Here is an 18,829-nt window from a genome sequence, read left to right on the forward strand (position 1 = left end):
AGTCTAGGTTTAGGGGTAAACCTGGATGATCATCTCTGGTGAGATTCAACTTAGAACTGAAAATAAAAAAATAATCTTAGATATCTTAATTCCAAATTTCATACCACTGTAATTGTATCTTATTAAAAGCTTTATTAAGGTCATATTATTGATTTTTTACTGTACAAATTAATCCAATAAGTTTTGCTTGAGTCTTAAGGCCGCCAGAATGAGTATTATCCGAAAATTTAAACCACTGATTTGTATCATTACTAGAGGCTGCGCCCTGTGCTACTAGGGGCTCGATTTATGAGTAGGAAAGAAAACAAATAGCCTAAAACAATCCCGTTGTTCAGTAGTTATCAAAATCTTAAACTACAGGCCAAAAGAAACCTTACTACTTTATATGATAGGATAAATACTTATTATTACAGAAAATATTTCCCTATTCATTTTTCTTCACAGATTGATTTTTATTGGAAAGAAAAGGGACTTACTAGACATAATTTGTACATTTGTATAAGATAAGAGAAAATTATATATTTTCATTTCTGAATTCCCCCCACAAAGTCGAAGTGTTCCTAATTATATCCATATGTATAAACTAGCGGCTTCGCCCCTAGCCTCTAGGGGCTTTGCCCCAAGAGGTTTGATCAAACCAATTTTTCGTACTTTAGATTTAAAATAAAAAAGAACAATTTTTTTTGGGGGGGGGAAATTTTTTTTTTTTTTTGAAGGGGGACCGGGGTAGTCTACCCCACTATTTTAATTTTAGTTTAAAAAGAAAATTTTTTTTTTTTTTGGGGGGGGGTATTTTCATTTTTAGCGGTTAGCGAGATCCTTCGCTACAAACAAACAGACAAACAAACACACAAACAGACAGACATCGTTCTACTTTGTATTATAGATATGAAATGGTCTATAATTAAGAACAGTTTGACTTAATACGAGCATTTAACTACAACCCAACACTCAATTTTACGGAAATATGCAAAAAAAATGGCACTTTTTAAACAAATCTTATTTGATTATTCTAGGTAGTAATGGTACCCTTCAATGGACTAATAACAAGCAATACTGATAATTTGATCAATAACTCACCTGTTTGTGAAAAAAATACTATACACTAATATATATTAGGCTACTTTAATCCATAGCATAGGATTAATTTATTTAGATTTCTTAAACAAACTAAAAATAATATATTTATATGCAAAAATATCAATAACTTTTAAAATTTTAACACAAATTTCCTGTTTCCAGAAAATTGGTTAAAAATGTTCATACATTACATAATTAATTTTTAAACACATCAAAAAAGATAAAAAATCATGGTTTATGTAATATAAAATTTCTATTCCATTAGATGCTGTAAGTTATCATTTAAGATGAGATTAATCTAAGGGCATTTTTTCAATTTTAGTTTAAATTTTTTTTGGGAGGGTTGTGGTATCTTCCTTCAAATTAGTTTAAACCTTCTCAGAGCCTATTAGAAGCTACATTGCAAAGGAGAACCATATTGATTCCGCATTTAGCAAGATCTTTTATTACACACAGATATCCTGTTACATTATCATGAGGATAAAAATCCTTTTAACACCTTTCGACCTGCATACTAGATAACAGCAATATTGAGTTTGTTTACCTACATGTCAATCTGATATATTCTTATGTTCAGTCAGGGAGGAAGGGGTCCCTAAATTGCACTGGTATCCAAAGTTTTATTACCACATTATCTTATTGGTTGTGTTAAATACTTTGGGTACTTCTATAAAATTTGATTATTTGTTAAAAAAACTACCACCATCTAACATTACTTGAAGGGGTAATTTTGTTTATAATAATTGTGGATTTAAAAACTTTGGATACTTACATCTATGGATCACAGTCACTTGTTATTTTTGAGCTGATCTTGTGATAGACAGATAGGTTTATTCTAGTTTGTATGCTTACTGTCAATTTGATAAATGTATATGATTTTGTAGTGTATAGTACAGCATTACCCTGGTATATAGGTAAGCACTACCATATTAATGATAGGATATAACTCAACAATCTAAATATATCTCAAATATAACCTTATAAACAAACACTTACATAGTTATAATAAAAGTAGAAAATATCAAAATACAGCTGGAAATACAAAAGTTAGTAACCTAGGATGTATTTAAAAGGGTTTGGCAGCCTGTAAAACTCAGTAAAATCAACAATTTAAAAATCAACTGGAAGTCTAAACCTGACATAAATCTTGCAATTTTCTAAGATTTTCAAAGCATATAAACAGGTTTAATTTTTAAGCTGATGCTCGGCTGCGTAGACCCAATACCCAAAATTTGAAGCCTCCAGCTTCAATAACAAAAAAAATTATAGACATTTCAAAATGGTATTTTTCGAACAGTGAAAATTTTGAAAGTTTTTCATTGCTAATAATAAAAATTTCATTATTAAAATATGTCGCCTAGAAAGAAAATTATAAGCTTATTTTTGGCAAAAACATAGGATGTCAGTAACTGATAACATTTTTACAATAAAAAAAACCCTGAACAACCAATCACAGCTGATCATCTGTATTACTTACATTAGTTTAATTTTTTCCCGCTATGATTTTACGCTTACAGATTTAATTTAAACCGAATTTTTAAAAGAAATTTTGACTATGAAAAGGGGTGTTTTTAGTTATCAGTTAATGGCAGCCTAAGTTTCTGAAGAAAATAAGCTTTTAATTTTGCTTCTAGACGACTTAGCTTAATATTGAAATTTCTATCATAAGCAATGAAAATCTTTCAAAGTTTTCATTGTACTAAAAAACATTTTGAAATGTCTGTAACTTTTTTGTTATAGAAGCTGGAGGCTTCAAATTTTGGATATTGGGTCTACTCGTGGCAGTCTTTTAGCAGTTAAGGCGGTATATTTCTTGCAGGGTTCCTTTATCTCCTTTTACTGGTTTATTTTTTAGCTTGAACAAACGTTGTCATCCTAGTTTTATTTTACAAATATAAAATTTATACAGATACAAAACTAATATTCTTTGTGACCTAATTTAAATTGAAAGTTGTATAAAGTTACACAAGTTTTTTTAAATCCAATTACAAACTTATTAAATAATAAACTTCATAAATCTGATTCTACAGATTTGTAAAGTTTATTTTATGTTTTTCATTTAATTATTTATCGATCTCTAAATCTTGAAATAGGTTTATTGGTTTTTATTGTACATTATTTGTAAAATAAGAGGACATATTGATTTTGCTTTATTAATAATAAAATACGAAAATGACGTTTTATGAAGTTGAGTTTTAGTAAGGTTAGGATAGGTTTATTGCTTTTTTTATTAGTTAACCTTTTAACATTCTTTATTCCTTTTAAACCACCCTAATAACCTATAAATAGAATAGTTAGTTTCCATACAATGCAATTTTTTTGTTTATAACAATGATGACAACATCTATGAAAGCGAATCTATAAAAAGAACAAACGACTATTAACACTTTAAACTGAATAAGCAGAATATAAATTAGTATAAGTAAAGTATAAACAAAATTGTAAGTAAATTTGTTTCAAAATTACTCAAGTACAGGGTACTGTTAAGGACTTACATTTTAGGACTTGATTATAGAGATACTTCCCTTTACTATTGTACCTTATTGTCCTAGGAATCAGCATTCCAAAAATCAGATGAATAGGATGAACTGTTAAAGAAATCATCATGTAAAGTTTGAAAATGATAGGAACATTCTAACCTGTCCATATTAACAAAAGGACTAACCGTTCCTAGTTATAGAAAATATTCTCTTATAATAAAACTGTCCTAACCTATTTTGATTTTAAGAGTATAAAGAAAACCGCAATACAACGTCTAGTAGTAAAATTGATTTATTTCTGCAAATCTAACGTCAGCAAGGTGTTTAACTATTATTACAAATAAATATAAATCAATTTTTGTTATAGGAAGATATAGAATGACATAAATAAGATAAGTCAACATAATACACATACCAGCAATTTCCTTTAACTGGTAAGGCATTATTTTGAAATGAATTAAGTATAAGGGGAGGGGTTTCATTTTTTCATTCCTTTAGAACAGGTTAGGTTAGGTTATATTGGGTTCTAGAGAGCCTCAATTTGGTTCCTTCCCTCAGGGTATAAGAATAGAAAAAACTACATCAACTTATTTTATTTATTTTAAAAATAAGGGATGGGCACTCTAAAGGAGAGCAGAAACATACCTTAGCATACATTATATAGTAATAATTTCCTTAAAAATAATTTAACTGCTTTGTTGTAAGGAACTTACATATATTAGACAAAACACAGGCCTGTAGAACAACTAAAAGTAAGCATATTATATTCCTGATATTTATTTATCGCATTTTTTTATAAACAGCTTTCCGTGGATATAAAAATGTACAATTATTACACGATTACTAACACCGGTTTTGATTCACCGGATATTTATCGGTTTCGAAGTAGTACTAGAATAAAAATTATATTACATCTTAAACTGAACTCTGTAGAATTGTAAAATTTTTATTTTAAACATGATTTTTATGCACTTCCAAGTTCAGTAAATCAACAACTTAAGTTTTTATTTAAGGTGTTTTATAGTTGATATTCCATTTGATTTATAAATTGCAGAAATCTATTTTGGATTTGTGAGTAAAAAGAAAGAAATAAGTGAACAATATGTTGCATTATAACTTCTTGGTCAAAGGGATAAGAAGATAAATAGATAATAATTTTAAATTTTAAAATTCTAATTGCGCAGCTTGTGTTAATTTACTAGTATAAATCTCAAGCATACCGTTGTAGTGAGGAGCTACGTGGTAAAAATGTATCATCTGACTAAAAATTTGACTTGTGAGTAAATCATGGTAAACAGAAGCAAAGGGTGTGCAAAAAAGCATACCTTTTAAAAATTCACAACTGCGCAGCTTGTGTTGATAGCAGAAATATGTTATGTATACAGTTAGAATCGCTATAAGCTCTAGTTTTTTCAAATATAAGAACCATTGAGATAAAGACCAAAATGTGTTAAAAATCACCCATGTGAGGTCATAAAAATGGGGGATTATCTATCCCTTTTTTAGGGGTTTTCTCTCCCACTTCTCCTCTCATCTCCTTTATTTTTATGACGTCACATGAGTGATTTTTAACACAATTTGGTCTTTGTCACCATTGATTGATAGATAGATATATTGACAACCTAAGAGAGCAAAACTGCCCGTAACCAATATGTATTTCTGAACTAATATGAAAAATTTGTAATTAGTTTGTAAGTTACATTTAGTTTGAATAGATGTATAGACAGATAGTTTGCTAGATAAAATTCTACCTTTCGTAAAATATAGGTAAATTGATCAATAGATAGGTAAATAGACAGAGGTGGATTCTTAAAAAAACATTTTAGCTCACTGGCTCATTAAAATTAGTGAGGCTTGCAAAAAAGTTTTGTGAAAAATCCTCCAAAATCGCATTAAAAATTTACAAAAATTAAACAAAATCTTATGTTCATAACCCTTTTATGATTTTATTTAACTTTTGTAGATTTCTGATGCGATTTTGGAGGATTTCTCACAAAAGTTTTTAGCGAGCCTCACTAATTTTTGTGACGCAGTGAGCCAAAAGGTTTTTAAGAATCCACCTCAGTTCCCTTTGTTCCTGAAAAAAAAGTAATAGCCAGCACTCAACACGTAGATTTGTGTATCATATGATATCGATGTTCAATCAAATTTTCTCAACACAACAAAAATTGAAACAAACTCTTCAGATATGTTTTAGAAATATTGCTTTTATAGAGGGTCATAAATGATAAATCCTATAATAAAATGTAGTAAGGTTTTTTTGTCTGAAGCTAAAGATCTTGGAAAATGCTGGTCGGAATAGTTTCCATTTTTGTTATGAATATCTTTGTAAGGTTTTAAGCTACTTTTACTAAATCTCCAGACCTTCTCTAGAGACTAGAGAAGAAGGAAAGAGTATGTTTAAAAGTAAGATTATTGTAATATCTTTTTAAAAATTATTTTAGCATTACTTTCAATTTACTGTTTTAGATTTTACCTTTTTTTTAAAAAATTTTTAATTAATGATCTGTGTGAAGCTAGGATTTTGAAAAAGTAGTTATTGGCCATACTAAAGGATTCCCCAAAATCTAAGGTGGTTCTTCCTCTAGCCCCCAAAAAACAGTTTGTTAAAAAAATTCTCACTCATTAATCAAATGCATTGTTTAAGTCTAGGTGTAATAAATTATTATGTTTGTTTATATTCATTTACATGTTTTTCTTTATTGTTTTATGCAAATCAAATCATGGGAAAAGTAAACATAAAAAGCACCAAAAAATACTTTTTATATCTAATATAAAGCGACTGGTAGTAATAAGTAGAAAAGCTACTCTATAACTAGAGTGAACCCACAATTCCACCACTCAATAAAATAAAGTGAGCATGAATTGGTTCTTAAAAGAATATTAAAAAGAAAGATATTCATACACTCTTCTTTCTTGATATTAACACTATTCAAAAATTAATATTGCTTTAATCCTATTTCATAAAGTAATAATTTCTTTTATTTTGTACCTTAAGATTTCTGTACCGTTTGATTTTCTTCATTATATGGAAGCTTTACATAAGTCCCTGGAGGATTTGCTTTGTGAGTCTTGTCATAGTTTTAAGCTATTTGTCTGTTTTTCTATCAACTCTAACACAGAGCTCCTAGATGCTAGGGACGCTGGAAGTGTGTATTTAAATTAGTATATTGTTTACTAGGGTTGGGCCGGATATCCGGTCTGGCCGGTTATCTGGCCGGTTATCCGGTCATTTTCAATATCCGGGCAGATACCGAATATTAAAACTATCCGGTTATATGATATCCGGCTGATTTTTGATGCCGGAGATCCGATTATCCGGCCGGATATCCGGTAATTTGCCGGATATCGAACGTTGGCCAGATATCCGGCCCAACCCTATTATTTACTGATGTTCTTATGCCTGAGTTCAACCACACTTTATTTATTGTTGTGAAGGTAATGACAAATTAACTAGATTATTTACCAGAAAAGGGGAATATCATTGCTTTATTTTCATAATTGAATACTTGTACTCATTACATCATTCACACCTCTATTCTTCACCTAACGTAAAAGAAAAGAGAGGGCATGGAATATATGTAACCTTGCCCACCCTTTCCCAAATGAGTATTGGATCTTTAAAATCAGCTAATATCATCGGAAACATAAACCTACAAAAGAACTGAAAGCAAGTTCATAATAGACGAAAAGGGTCACCACCACTTGGGCCAGGTGGTTGCCTGGATTATACATCTATACATTTATTGCCCCACATTCATTTTTGTTTAAAAATCTTAGTTTTTCTTTTATTGATGCAATATACTTTAGATGTGATGCCACTCCTCAGCCAAATAGCCCAAAACCTTACCTGGATGGATTTTAAACCTTTAATTACAGTTGTGAAATGCTCGGTTGAGACGTTTATGAGATTTTTGCAAACTTACTCAAATATAAATACAGTGTGTTTTTTATGAGAACTTTTTTGAAAGCAATTTTACCCCACTTATAGTTATCAGAATTTAATGATTAATGGCTTATTTTCTTCGTTTTTTAAGGCAATTAATAGAACAACAAAAAATATTTCAGTTTTTATTTAAAAAGTACAGTAAAATCTTAAATTCAAAACTTAGGTGTCAACATCTAAAAATGGTTTTAGCGCATTTTTCTTATGCTCAAATAATCAACCTTTTGCAAGAATAAATGCTAAACACTTCAAAGTTGAGATATAGAGCTAAAAATGTATACAGATACTATTAGGGACATGTACTAGAACATATAAAAGTTTGAAGGTCATATCTCAACCAGGGAGGGAGTACTGGCCCCCCAAAGTCGACTACAGAAAATCCATTTTTTAAAGAAAAATGCGCTAAAACCATTTTTATATGTTGACACCTAAGTTTTGAAATTTAGATTTTACTGTACTTTTAAATAAAAACTGAAATATTTTTTTGTTGTTCTATTAATTGCCTTAAAAAATAAAGAAAATAAGCCATTAATCATTAAATTCTGATAACTATAAGTGGGGTAAAATTGCTTTCAAAAAAGTTCTCATAAAAAAACACACTGTATAATCATTCATAAAACTTACACCAGAGATAAATGATAATGAAACGTAACCTGTACCGAACATTAATGATAATCTGAATTAAATCAAGTTTCTGTTATTTTCATGTTCTAAACTAACAGGTTAATTCCTCATTCAAATTATAAATCATTTCATTGCAACAAAAGACAATGCTTTTCCTGTAAGAAATAAAATCTGTACCAATTTCCATAACTGTAAATAGTTATTTAGTCAACTCACTTAATTATTGAACTATTAAATTTGTTTAAATATCTTTATATAATAATTAAATTTTGTAATTCTCATTATAAATAAAATAATAATTGAAATCAATTAAAGGGATGAATTTACGGCCTAGTCCAAGGCTTAATTTCTCCTTGCTGTGCAATTTTTAGTGTGACTATTTATATTTAAATAATAATTAAATGTATTGCATTAGTTAATAAATTATATTCTATTCTAAATTAGTTTCTGTTTGTTGTTTGGCTTTTTCTTCACCCTCTGTCTGTTTTATCCTTACTGCTTCTCTTCTTTATCTTTTCCTTGATGTTGTCCTATCTCAGTTGCTTTATCCAACTCATTTTCTGCATATTTTGTTGTTATGAGCTAATATTTGTGTCATTTAGGGCCATGAATATGAATTGGTCTATTAAATATTCATATCTATCTATCTATCTATCTATCTATCTATCTATCTATCTATCTATATATCTATCTATCTATCTATCTATCTATCTATCTATCTATCTATCTATCTATCTATCTATCTATCTATCTATCTATCTATCTATCTATCTATCTATCTATCTATCTATCTATCTATCTATCTATCTATATATCTATCTATCTATCTATCTATCTATCTATCTATCTATCTATCTATCTATCTATCTATCTATCTATCTATCTATCTATCTATCTATCTATCTATCTATCTATCTATCTATCTATCTATCTATCTATCTATCTATCTATCTATCTATCTATCTATCTATCTATCTATCTATCTATCTATCTATCTATCTATCTATCTATCTATCTATCTATCTATCTATCTATCTATCTATCTATCTATCTATCTATCTATCTATCTATCTATCTATCTATCTATCTATCTATCTATCTATCTATCTATCTATCTATCTATCTATCTATCTATCTATCTATCTATCTATTTATCTATCTATCTATCTATCTATCTATCTATCTATCTATCTATCTACCTATCTATCTATCTATCTATCTATCCTTGTATATATTTGATTAATTGAGGTTTCTTAGGATAAGAGTTGTTTTAAGATCACAGTTTATTTTTTATTCTAACTTTATGTTTTTGTAAGGCTGTTTTTAATTAGTATGCACTTGAAATTTTTGTATGAAATAACGGGATCTCAAAAATGTTTTTTTTTAGAGGCCTGGCGCTAGGTAGCCCGTAGAGATAGAGAGATAAGATTTTGTACATGTATTTCTAGGCCCCTAAAGTAACTTTTTAGGTCAGCGTCAGTGTATTTTGAGTAAGAGGTCTAATATAGCATACTTCTACCTACATAAAAAAAAGTTTTAAACATAAAAAATAAATTTTGTAAATAATCTAAAAAAATAGCTTTAAAACTACAATTTATGAGATATTTTTTTCATTCTGTTGGGCTGTAAATGTTGCATTTGATTTGTTGTTTTAAATGACACAAGAAAAGTTTAGAATTATGATTTATATGAAAAATTAAAAAGTTTGAGTGTAAGATTTATCAAGATTAAAATTATAAATAAAGTGTTTATACTTTAACACAGAAATTTGTAGAACAAAATGAAAAAATTGAACATATTGTTTCTTACACACAAAGTACCTGTTACGTACTGATACCCCCCCCATAGGCGTCCAAGGGGGGGGGTAATGGGCCATTTGGCACCCCCAAACGATTTTGGGGGTGCCGTAGGCACCCCCAAAATTTTGTGAACAATACCCCCCCAAAAAAAAATTACCCCTACCTTGGGGGTGCCGTAGGCACCCCCAACGATTTTGGGGGGGGTATTTACCCCCCCCAAACCATTTTGGGGGGGTAAATACTCCCCCCAAAATAGAAAATCTTTAACAAAAAATTTTGGGGGGGGTAAACAAATTTTACCCCTACCAACAGATTTCAGGGGGGGTAATTACCCCCCCTGAAATCTGTTGGTAGGGGTAAAATAGAAAATCTTTAACAAAAAATTTTGGGGGGGGTAAACAAATTTTACCCCTACCAACAGATTTCAGGGGGGGTAATTACCCCCCCCAAGCAAATTTTACCCCCGGGGTAAAAATTTTGGGGGGGGTAAAAAAAATTTGCGGCGCGCTTCGCGCGCCATTTTACCCCCCCCTTAAAAAAATTTTACCCCCCCCAAAATAAAAAGCTTGGACGCCCCTGACCCCCCCCCCCTCAAATAAATATTTTTGAAATAATTGAGAGAAAAAAAAATCCTCCATCACTAGTTTTTTTTAATAAGTGGAGGGGGGCTTCAGTGCTCTACAAGAAACCTTGTTTGACGAGTCATCAAATACCTTTTTATTTTTTTTAAAAATCAGTTGGAATTCTAAACATGACCCAGATATGACAATCTATCTTTCTCTAAAACAAAAAATTCTATAATTTTAGGCTACATCGCAGCTAACGTGTGGCTGCCGAGGCCTAGCTATAGGACACTACACAGGCCAGGGTTAAGGTCTGACTAATAATACAAAATTGCACAGGAAGAGATATCCTACAAAGAACCTGAAATTTGTCTTTTTCTACACATTGCATTGGTTGTATTATACTTCAACTTAAAAATGTCTAAATTACACGAGAAACTTTTTAAACATAATTAAAATTTTCTAAAGTCATTGTGTTGAATATTTTGCATAAATTTTCCGGGGGAAATTTTGTGGAAAAATTATTTTTATTAAACTTGTATTTTTTTTGAAATATTTGTTTTATCTATTTGAGATTAATATCTTATACAACAGCCGAGTAAAATATATCGTTCCTTATAGGTGGAAAAAAGCCACACTCTCCACAGGAGATACAGGGGAGTATTCATAATAACTTTTTTCCTTTAGAAAGCTGACGCATTCAATATTTTTTTTGGATGCGCTAATTAATCAGTAGATGCTCTTTAGTCACAAGTGCTTTAAAATAATGCAGCTGTTTACCCTAATAAAAATAATAAGGACACGTTTCTGTGTATCTGTCTGTCTGTCCCGAAGGATCTCGTTAACCGCTAAACCAATATGGTTCTCCTTTACGAAGTGTAGCTTCTCATAGATCCCATATTGGGAGGGAGTAACACCACCTACCCAAGATAAATCGTTCCTATAAAATTGACTCCCCATTTTTTTACCTTTTCTTTTTAAAAATAAAATCTAATGTAGGGGGGGGGGGTATGCTATTGCCCCCAATACCTCAGGTGCTTCTAGAAGCCTCTAGGGGCGTAGCATCTAGTCTGTAATAAGAAGCTAAAAAAAAACATTCCCATATAAACGACCCCTTAAATAGTGGATGTAAATATTCATTTATTTCCCTGGTATCTCATTTATATCCCTGGTATGATTTTAGAAGATTTTTAATTTTTTTTGGGAGATTTTAGAAATTTTATTAATTACTAAAAGAAAAAAATTATTCCAGGGAAATAAATGAAATTTAAAAACAAAAATTAAACCACATTTTACTAGCATAAAAATGAGTTTTTGTTTAAATGAGAATGATATTCCTGTCCAGTTTTTTGTTTAGGAATACCCCATTTAAACCAAACGGACAGTCTGACTAACCAAATTTTGAAATACTATTAATTTTATTTGACTCATGGATGATTGTCATACTTGTTCACCTATTTGATTTATTATGAAAGTTTATTTCTCTTTGCACCATGTGTTACCAGCAAAACTAATACTTTTTAACAAGGATAATAATTTACATTATTGGCAAATAATTGAATTTATGAAATTCCATAATTTAGAAGCAATAAAACAAAAACTTAAGTGTCAATTAGAACGAACAATAAAAATATTATAAAATTAGATATCAAAGCAGCAAAAATACATAACATTTTAAACAAGTTGTACAAAGTACGTTTTTAGACATGCTATGCTTCTTAATCATAACAAAATAACAAAAAAAGATATTGAAGTACAAAAAGGCAGACTTTTTCAAGACTTTCAGAGTAGCTTTGTGTATTCTGGAAGAAACATATTTAGATTGATTTAAATTTATATTTTCAACAACAAAATTAAACATTAACTTTAAAAATAATACATGATTAACATCACAAGTTAATTATATTCATAAGTAGCGCAGCAATAACAAGCATTCCAAAATTTATAAGTAAAGGTATGTAAATTGTAAGGTAAGAGGACGTACGGACAGAAGTAATATTACAAATCATAGAGTAGCTTTGCTACTGAAATTATTGTAGGAGTACTACAAGGCAAAATCAAGAAGTCTTAGAGACCTAATTAAATGTAGGTAATAAGGCCATACAGACGGAAAGAAAAATGCAAATTATTGAGTAGCTGCGCGTGTAATATAATTGTACTACAAGGCGAAATCCATGTGTCTAACACTCCCATTAGAATTGGAGGTCGGGGGTAAAGATTCGTTTACTATGAACAGAAAATCCTAAAATAAAAAGATTTATTAGATAATTATAAAACACTAGCGGCTTCGCCCCTAGCCTCTAGAGGCTTCGCCCTATATAGTTATGGGAAGTCAACCTTCCTTAATAGACATATTAAAGAAAAAATATTTTTTTTTGAATTACTCTGTGGTAAAATTAAACCCAGGTTGTGCGCTTTATGCACAAAAATTTTAATTTGTACAAATTAAACCCAGGTTGTTTGCCGTATACACAAAAATTTCAATTCGTAAAAATTAAACCTAGGTTGTTCGCATACACAAAAATTAAAATTGAAAAAAAAATATTTTTATTTTTTTTGTTGGGGGGGTGGGGGTTGTTGGATTCATGGGGGCTTCGCCCCATGTTGCAGTGGGGTTCCCCCACCCCAATTACTGGTTTTTGTTTACAAAAATTTTAAAAAATTATAAATTTTGGAAGTTGTGATTTTTCTTATTTTTTGGGGGGTTGGGGTGTCCCACCCCCCAAGAAAATAGCTTAAAACCACCAAAGGACCAGTAGGTATATTCCCAGAAGGGTAGAGCCCAATTTGATCAGCAGTTACTGAGATTTTACAAAAAATGTAGAAAAAAATTTTTGGGGGTTTGGTTTTTTTTTATTTTTTGGGGGGTTGGGGGTGTCCCACCCCCCAAGAAAATAGCCTAAAACCACCACAGGACCATTAGGTATATTCCCTGAAGAGTAGAATCTAATCGGTTCAGTGGTTACCGAGATCTTAAGGGACAGACAGACAGACGGACAGACATCAAGCTACTTTGTATTATAGATAATATGCAATGTAAAAGATATTAGAAAAATATGTAGAATTAAGAAGCAGAAAGCTAATAAAACATTAGATTATATATTCGTTCTTGATTGGGAATCTAATAGGATAACAGATAAATTAATGTACATCCCCAATGGTAATACACAAAATAACCCCTTCTGTAGATTGCAATTAGTGGTTGAAACTTTGGGACACTCAACTTTATAATCCAACAAATCACAATTCACTAAAGTTTCCAACGTTGTTAAGCCAACAAATAAGAAAAGGTTATTATAAAACATTGGGGACTAGTGAATAAACAGTCCATTGTCCCCTATCTCTCTAAATTTGATAGATTATAAATATGCATTGTAGTTAGTAACTTACCCCTTCTTGATGATAGAAAGGTGATATAAATCCATTTGATCTTCTCCCTTCTCTAGTTTTTAAACCAGGTAGAGTTCTGTAACTAACATTTCTAAAAATATAATATTCTTTAAGTTTAGGTTAATCTAATCGTCCCCTAAACACAAATTTATGACTAAAAAAAATAGTTCATCTTACAATTAACTGTAAAATTATAATTTATTTAAAGTGTTTGAATTACTAATTTTAAGATATAGTCCACTTTTGGAGAAAAAAAAAAGATGTGGTCGAATTAGAATGATTTAAACAAGTCAAAATTTGATAACAAGATATTTAGGGAATAAGTAAATTAAGAAATAATAGTTTTTATAGGTACTTGAACACTTTAGTATAGATGTATATACAGACAACTACCTCCCTTCCCTTTTCAATAATCTTTTTCGTCTGCTTCTAAATTATTTTCTGCTTCTTGGCTGTGTTACTATAAGCGACGCCATTGGATGATTTTAAATGACCCAATAGAAAGGATGCACAAGGTTGATCCGATGGGGAGATACAGTTATCTAACCCTTTCTCCCTCTTGTGTTTTACTCTTATAGTACTTGCAATAAACTAAAATTCTATTAAATATATTGGATTAATATCCGACTGCCAGAGATGTAGAGTAGTAGCAAGTAATTACCTGGATGTTAAACAGCTATCACAGGCTGTAATAAGATTTGAGTTTGACCCCTCTAATCTAGGACGAGGCAATGTTAAGAAGGCGGGGATATCTACATGTCCTAGATAGATAATTTATGTATAAACAAATAGGTAGGTAGATTATAAATTATCACAACAAGGACTTTATTTTTGAAAATAGAAAAGTTGTTAACTTCTTGGTGACAATATCACAGAAAGATAGCTCAGTGAATTACAATATTACCATATCTGGTAGGTATACAAATATAACCTTTGATTAACTGCGTTAGCAACTAGGCAAATATGGTAAAAAAAGGTATATTTAAAACCCTGTAATACCACAATAGAGAAGAAAAAAATGTAAAAAAGGTAGGTGTATTTACAGTTAAAGAAAATTTTTTTGAGTGAAAATAATCATTTCATTAAAGAACAATTTGCATGATTAGGTTAAGTAAGATTTTTTGTGACCATGTCATATTTCTCAACCCTCAGAGAAACATATGAAAAGGCAGTGAAAAGAAAGGAATATGTGACATGAAAAACTCATGAAATGAGAAAGGTTACCTTGTGAACTGGCTGAGGTAGAAATAAGATTATTTTGTGACCATGTGACACTGCTAGAGCTTTCTCCATGATTTAGGAAACCAGAGAAGGATCTTGATCTTGTTCTAAATATAAAATCTTAAAACTTTCAAGAATAATAATTTATTTTATTTTTCCAAGAAGGGTATAATACAATATACAAAATTTATTAGTTAAAATTTAAGTTCTTGAAATTATATTTGCAAATTTAAAGTGGCTGTTTGAAATTTGATAATTCTAAAATATGAGAAATATTTAAAATGAAAAAAAATGTTATGCAATTTTTTCACCTCATATCTTTGAGTTGTAATGCTATTTGTTCTTCGTGAAGTTTTTGCCTTCTCTCTTTTGCTCTCTGTTTACATAAAGTCTAAACACAAAGAATGATAAAGTAAAGCTTAATGAAATGAATCTTTTCAATTCACCTTTTTTGTTCAGAGCTGGATCTTTAAATCGTTTTAGTGGTGCGCTAGATCAGGGCGATCCAGTTCACCTCGGTTTGGCGCGGCAATGACACTCGTTGAGTGCCATTGCCGCGCCAGTACCGCGCCGCTGGGCGCGCTGGTTCGCCCATTCCATTTTGATTTAAAGATTGAAATCTAATAATATATAGGTGCGCCGAACTGGATCGCCCGATTTAGCGCAACACTAAACGATTTAAAGATCCAGCTCAGAACTTTTAAATCTTCTTATATGGTTTTTCATGAAGGGTCAATAAAAAAATTAATTGAAAATTTGTTTTAAGAAGAAAATTAAACATTTTGAAACTAAAGTTTAATATTTTAAATGCAGCAATAAGCTATATGTACATAAATGCAATCTTCAAAATTAGCATATTATTTCAATAATTTAGTCAAACTATCTATCTACTTATCCTAAACCTTGCATTTATCTATCTATCTATCAATGTACTTGTATAAACAACCTTGTGAATTAGCATAATATTTCAATAATTTAGTGGAACAACCTCAAAATATTCTCAAAACATAAACATAAACAGTATCATAAAGTTAAATATGAAAATGTCATTGCTGAGAGGTACATACAGTTTTTTAAATGACTATGCACAAATATCTATATGTATAATAATCTATTTTTTCTCCCATTTTAAACCTAATTTTATCCACCCTTCAATTTATCTCTAAACAAGGATGTCAACATCTATAAAAGCGAAGTTCTGAAACATTAAGACAAAGGAGCATTAACACTTGTAGAGTGTCAGCACTGAATAAGCAGAATATTAATGTTTAAGACTAAAAAAAAAAAAAAAAATTGTGAGTAAATTTGTTGCAAAACTTTTTAAATACATGATACTGTTTAAGAACATACTTCCATTCTTAGACCTTGATTATAGAGATGCTTCGCTTATAAACTTGTACCTTGTCGTAAAAGAAATCAGCATTCCAAAAATCAGACGAATAGGATAATTATAAAATACAAAAAATCGTTGTCAAAAAATATTAAAAATAGCATGTTTTTCATGGACGTACGGACTTTTTGGTAACGACCATAGATTTGCTACGCCTTAATTCTAAAACATACCTAATTGTCATTCAAATCATCATGCAAAGTTTATAGTCGACCTGACTTGTTGAACTGTCACGGACGGACGGAATCATATAAGGATTGGCCGACCCTAATCATAGAAAAGCTTTGCTATAAACAACATACCTGTATAATAAGGCCTAGAAGTAAAGCAATAAGGCAGGCAGAACTTGTTATTGCTAGCAGCACCCAGGTGGTTGGGCCTAAGCTCTGATTTGTATTACTACTAGAGGAAGTCACTAATCCCTTTTTCAAAAATGAACTTCATAATTAAGAAAAACATGATATATTTCATGACTATACTTTATTTTCTTTTAGTAGAAAAGTATCATCAACATAGAAAGAATTAACAGTTCTTCTAACAAAAAATAAATGTTCAATAACAGTTTGTAAAAAAGTTACAAAAATATCTTTGCTTCAATCACTTTTGATTCAGTATATCTGTCAGTGACTATGTGTTTAAAGAGAAAAAAAGCAACAAGGATTTTTGATTATATAGAAAACAAGGTTGATAACATCAATTTGTTATGAACTGACCGACTGACGGACCAACATAGAAAAGGATTAAAGAGTATCTTGCCTACTAAAGTTTAGAGTTTAATGAACTTGATGAAGTTTCCTGTAAATTGTCAGGTTGTGGAGTATCAAGTTCAACTTGGAAAGGAGCACTTTCCCCCTTGTCATTGATGGCAACTATTTCAGCTGATACTCTAAATATATTCAATATTTATTCCATTATTAAACGTTTTTTAACTAATCTTTATCAATTTATTTTCTTTAAAAAATGTAATGATCACTTATAAATAATGTAAATCACCTTGTGTTTAGAGGAAGATCACGAACTAAAAAGTAAGGGGAGCTGGGATTAATTATCTCTATCCTAAAAAATGTTTTCAAAATTTCACATTTGCATAGATTAAATTATCTATAACCAATTTAATAAATTCTATATTGATTATAACCATATAAATGTCGTCTTACCTCTGAGTATTTGCCGCCAAATTGTACTTAAGGCGCAAAACATATTTGACTGGGCTGAGGTTTGGTGCAGCATTTGAACAGCTGATGATGACTGTTTTAGTGCTGATATTGCTTATGCACTCTCGTATTGGGTCAGGTACTCCTAAAATAATCAGATGATAAAAACCAGAAAAATTGTTATTTGTTTCCAGTGGATTAAAATCAGTACTAAGCTACAGACAAAAGAACCTTACTACTTTGTATTATAGAACTAGCAGCGATACCCATGATGTAGGTGGGGAAAAGTCAACCCACTCAGTTTTCAATTTTAGTTTTAAAAAATACATAAACATTCACATACAGTACATATTATAGTACATTTTTTATTGTAAACAATGTTTTTTTACTTCAATTTTATTAAAGTAAACACGTGTTTTATTGTTTTAATATCTAGTCTAAAGAATCATAATTCTAGGAAGAAATCAAAGATTGCCAATATATAAAGTACATGTACAATTTGTTGTCGTGTCTGTTTACTGATCTACTCATCAATGCTATTCAATAGGCTTTCTTTGTTTTATATGATTCTCTGACTAGACATTAATGCATATCTTAATTTATGAGGCAACTTCCTAAGCTAGTATATTTTAATGTAACCAGATCTAAATAAAAAATATCGATTAACTTAGATTAATTTATTTTGCTCATTTTTGTATATTATCTAATACATTACCTAGACATTTTATTTATAAAATAACCTGATACTACCAAATATTTATATTATAAGGCAAACTAAAGAATGAAACACTGAGAAAAAAAAATTCTAAAAGGTAAAACTGTTGAACATTATGCAGTCAATATAGAAAAGTACTTCATACACATCAAATTCAGCATAGATAACAATAGAAAAAAGATATGTAGCTTATCATTCCAGAATATGATAGAAAAAAATAACAATTATCATTATCTAAATTCAATTTTAAAATTCACAATAATGTGAAAGTATATAAAATTACAATGCAACTCTTTTAAAAACAGCTCCATGTGGATTCTAAATGAATACCTGGTTCTATGGTACTCTATATACATGGTGCATACAGGGAAATCACATTTATCTCTGCCCTGAATTAATGGGCAGAAGATAAAGCAGAGATAAAACCAAATCCAACAGAGAATACATAGATTACAATCCATAATGTT

At 30.2% G+C, this 18,829-nt stretch overlaps 2 protein-coding genes across 2 annotated transcripts in view; both read right to left on the reverse strand.

Moving 5' to 3' along the window:
* Positions 1-12,308: 12,308 nt before the first annotated feature.
* LOC145324111 (uncharacterized) lies at positions 12,309-16,911 on the reverse strand. Its single transcript, XM_080166739.1, has 6 exons — positions 16,796-16,911; positions 15,415-15,494; positions 15,107-15,210; positions 14,544-14,643; positions 13,883-13,973; positions 12,309-12,734 (listed from the first exon to the last, which is right to left on the reverse strand). Exons 2-6 carry the CDS (start codon positions 15,417-15,419, stop codon positions 12,651-12,653), a joined length of 384 nt encoding a protein of 127 aa, XP_080022865.1. The 5' UTR covers positions 15,420-15,494; positions 16,796-16,911; the 3' UTR covers positions 12,309-12,650.
* Positions 16,912-17,252: 341 nt separating this feature from the next.
* The window catches only part of LOC145324147 (cell adhesion molecule Dscam2-like), a 30,863-nt gene continuing 29,286 nt past the window's right edge, over positions 17,253-18,829 (reverse strand). The window contains exons 17-19 of the mRNA XM_080166774.1: positions 17,651-17,792; positions 17,487-17,549; positions 17,253-17,379 (exon numbers count right to left, since the gene is read on the reverse strand). Coding sequence (XP_080022900.1) covers positions 17,253-17,379; positions 17,487-17,549; positions 17,651-17,792 — 332 coding nt within the window. The remainder of the gene's footprint in view (positions 17,380-17,486; positions 17,550-17,650; positions 17,793-18,829) is intronic.

Source organism: Acartia tonsa, chromosome 7 (assembly GCF_053477335.1).
Source record: "Acartia tonsa isolate MP-2025a chromosome 7, ASM5347733v1, whole genome shotgun sequence".
Lineage (NCBI taxonomy): Eukaryota > Metazoa > Arthropoda > Copepoda > Calanoida > Acartiidae > Acartia > Acartia tonsa.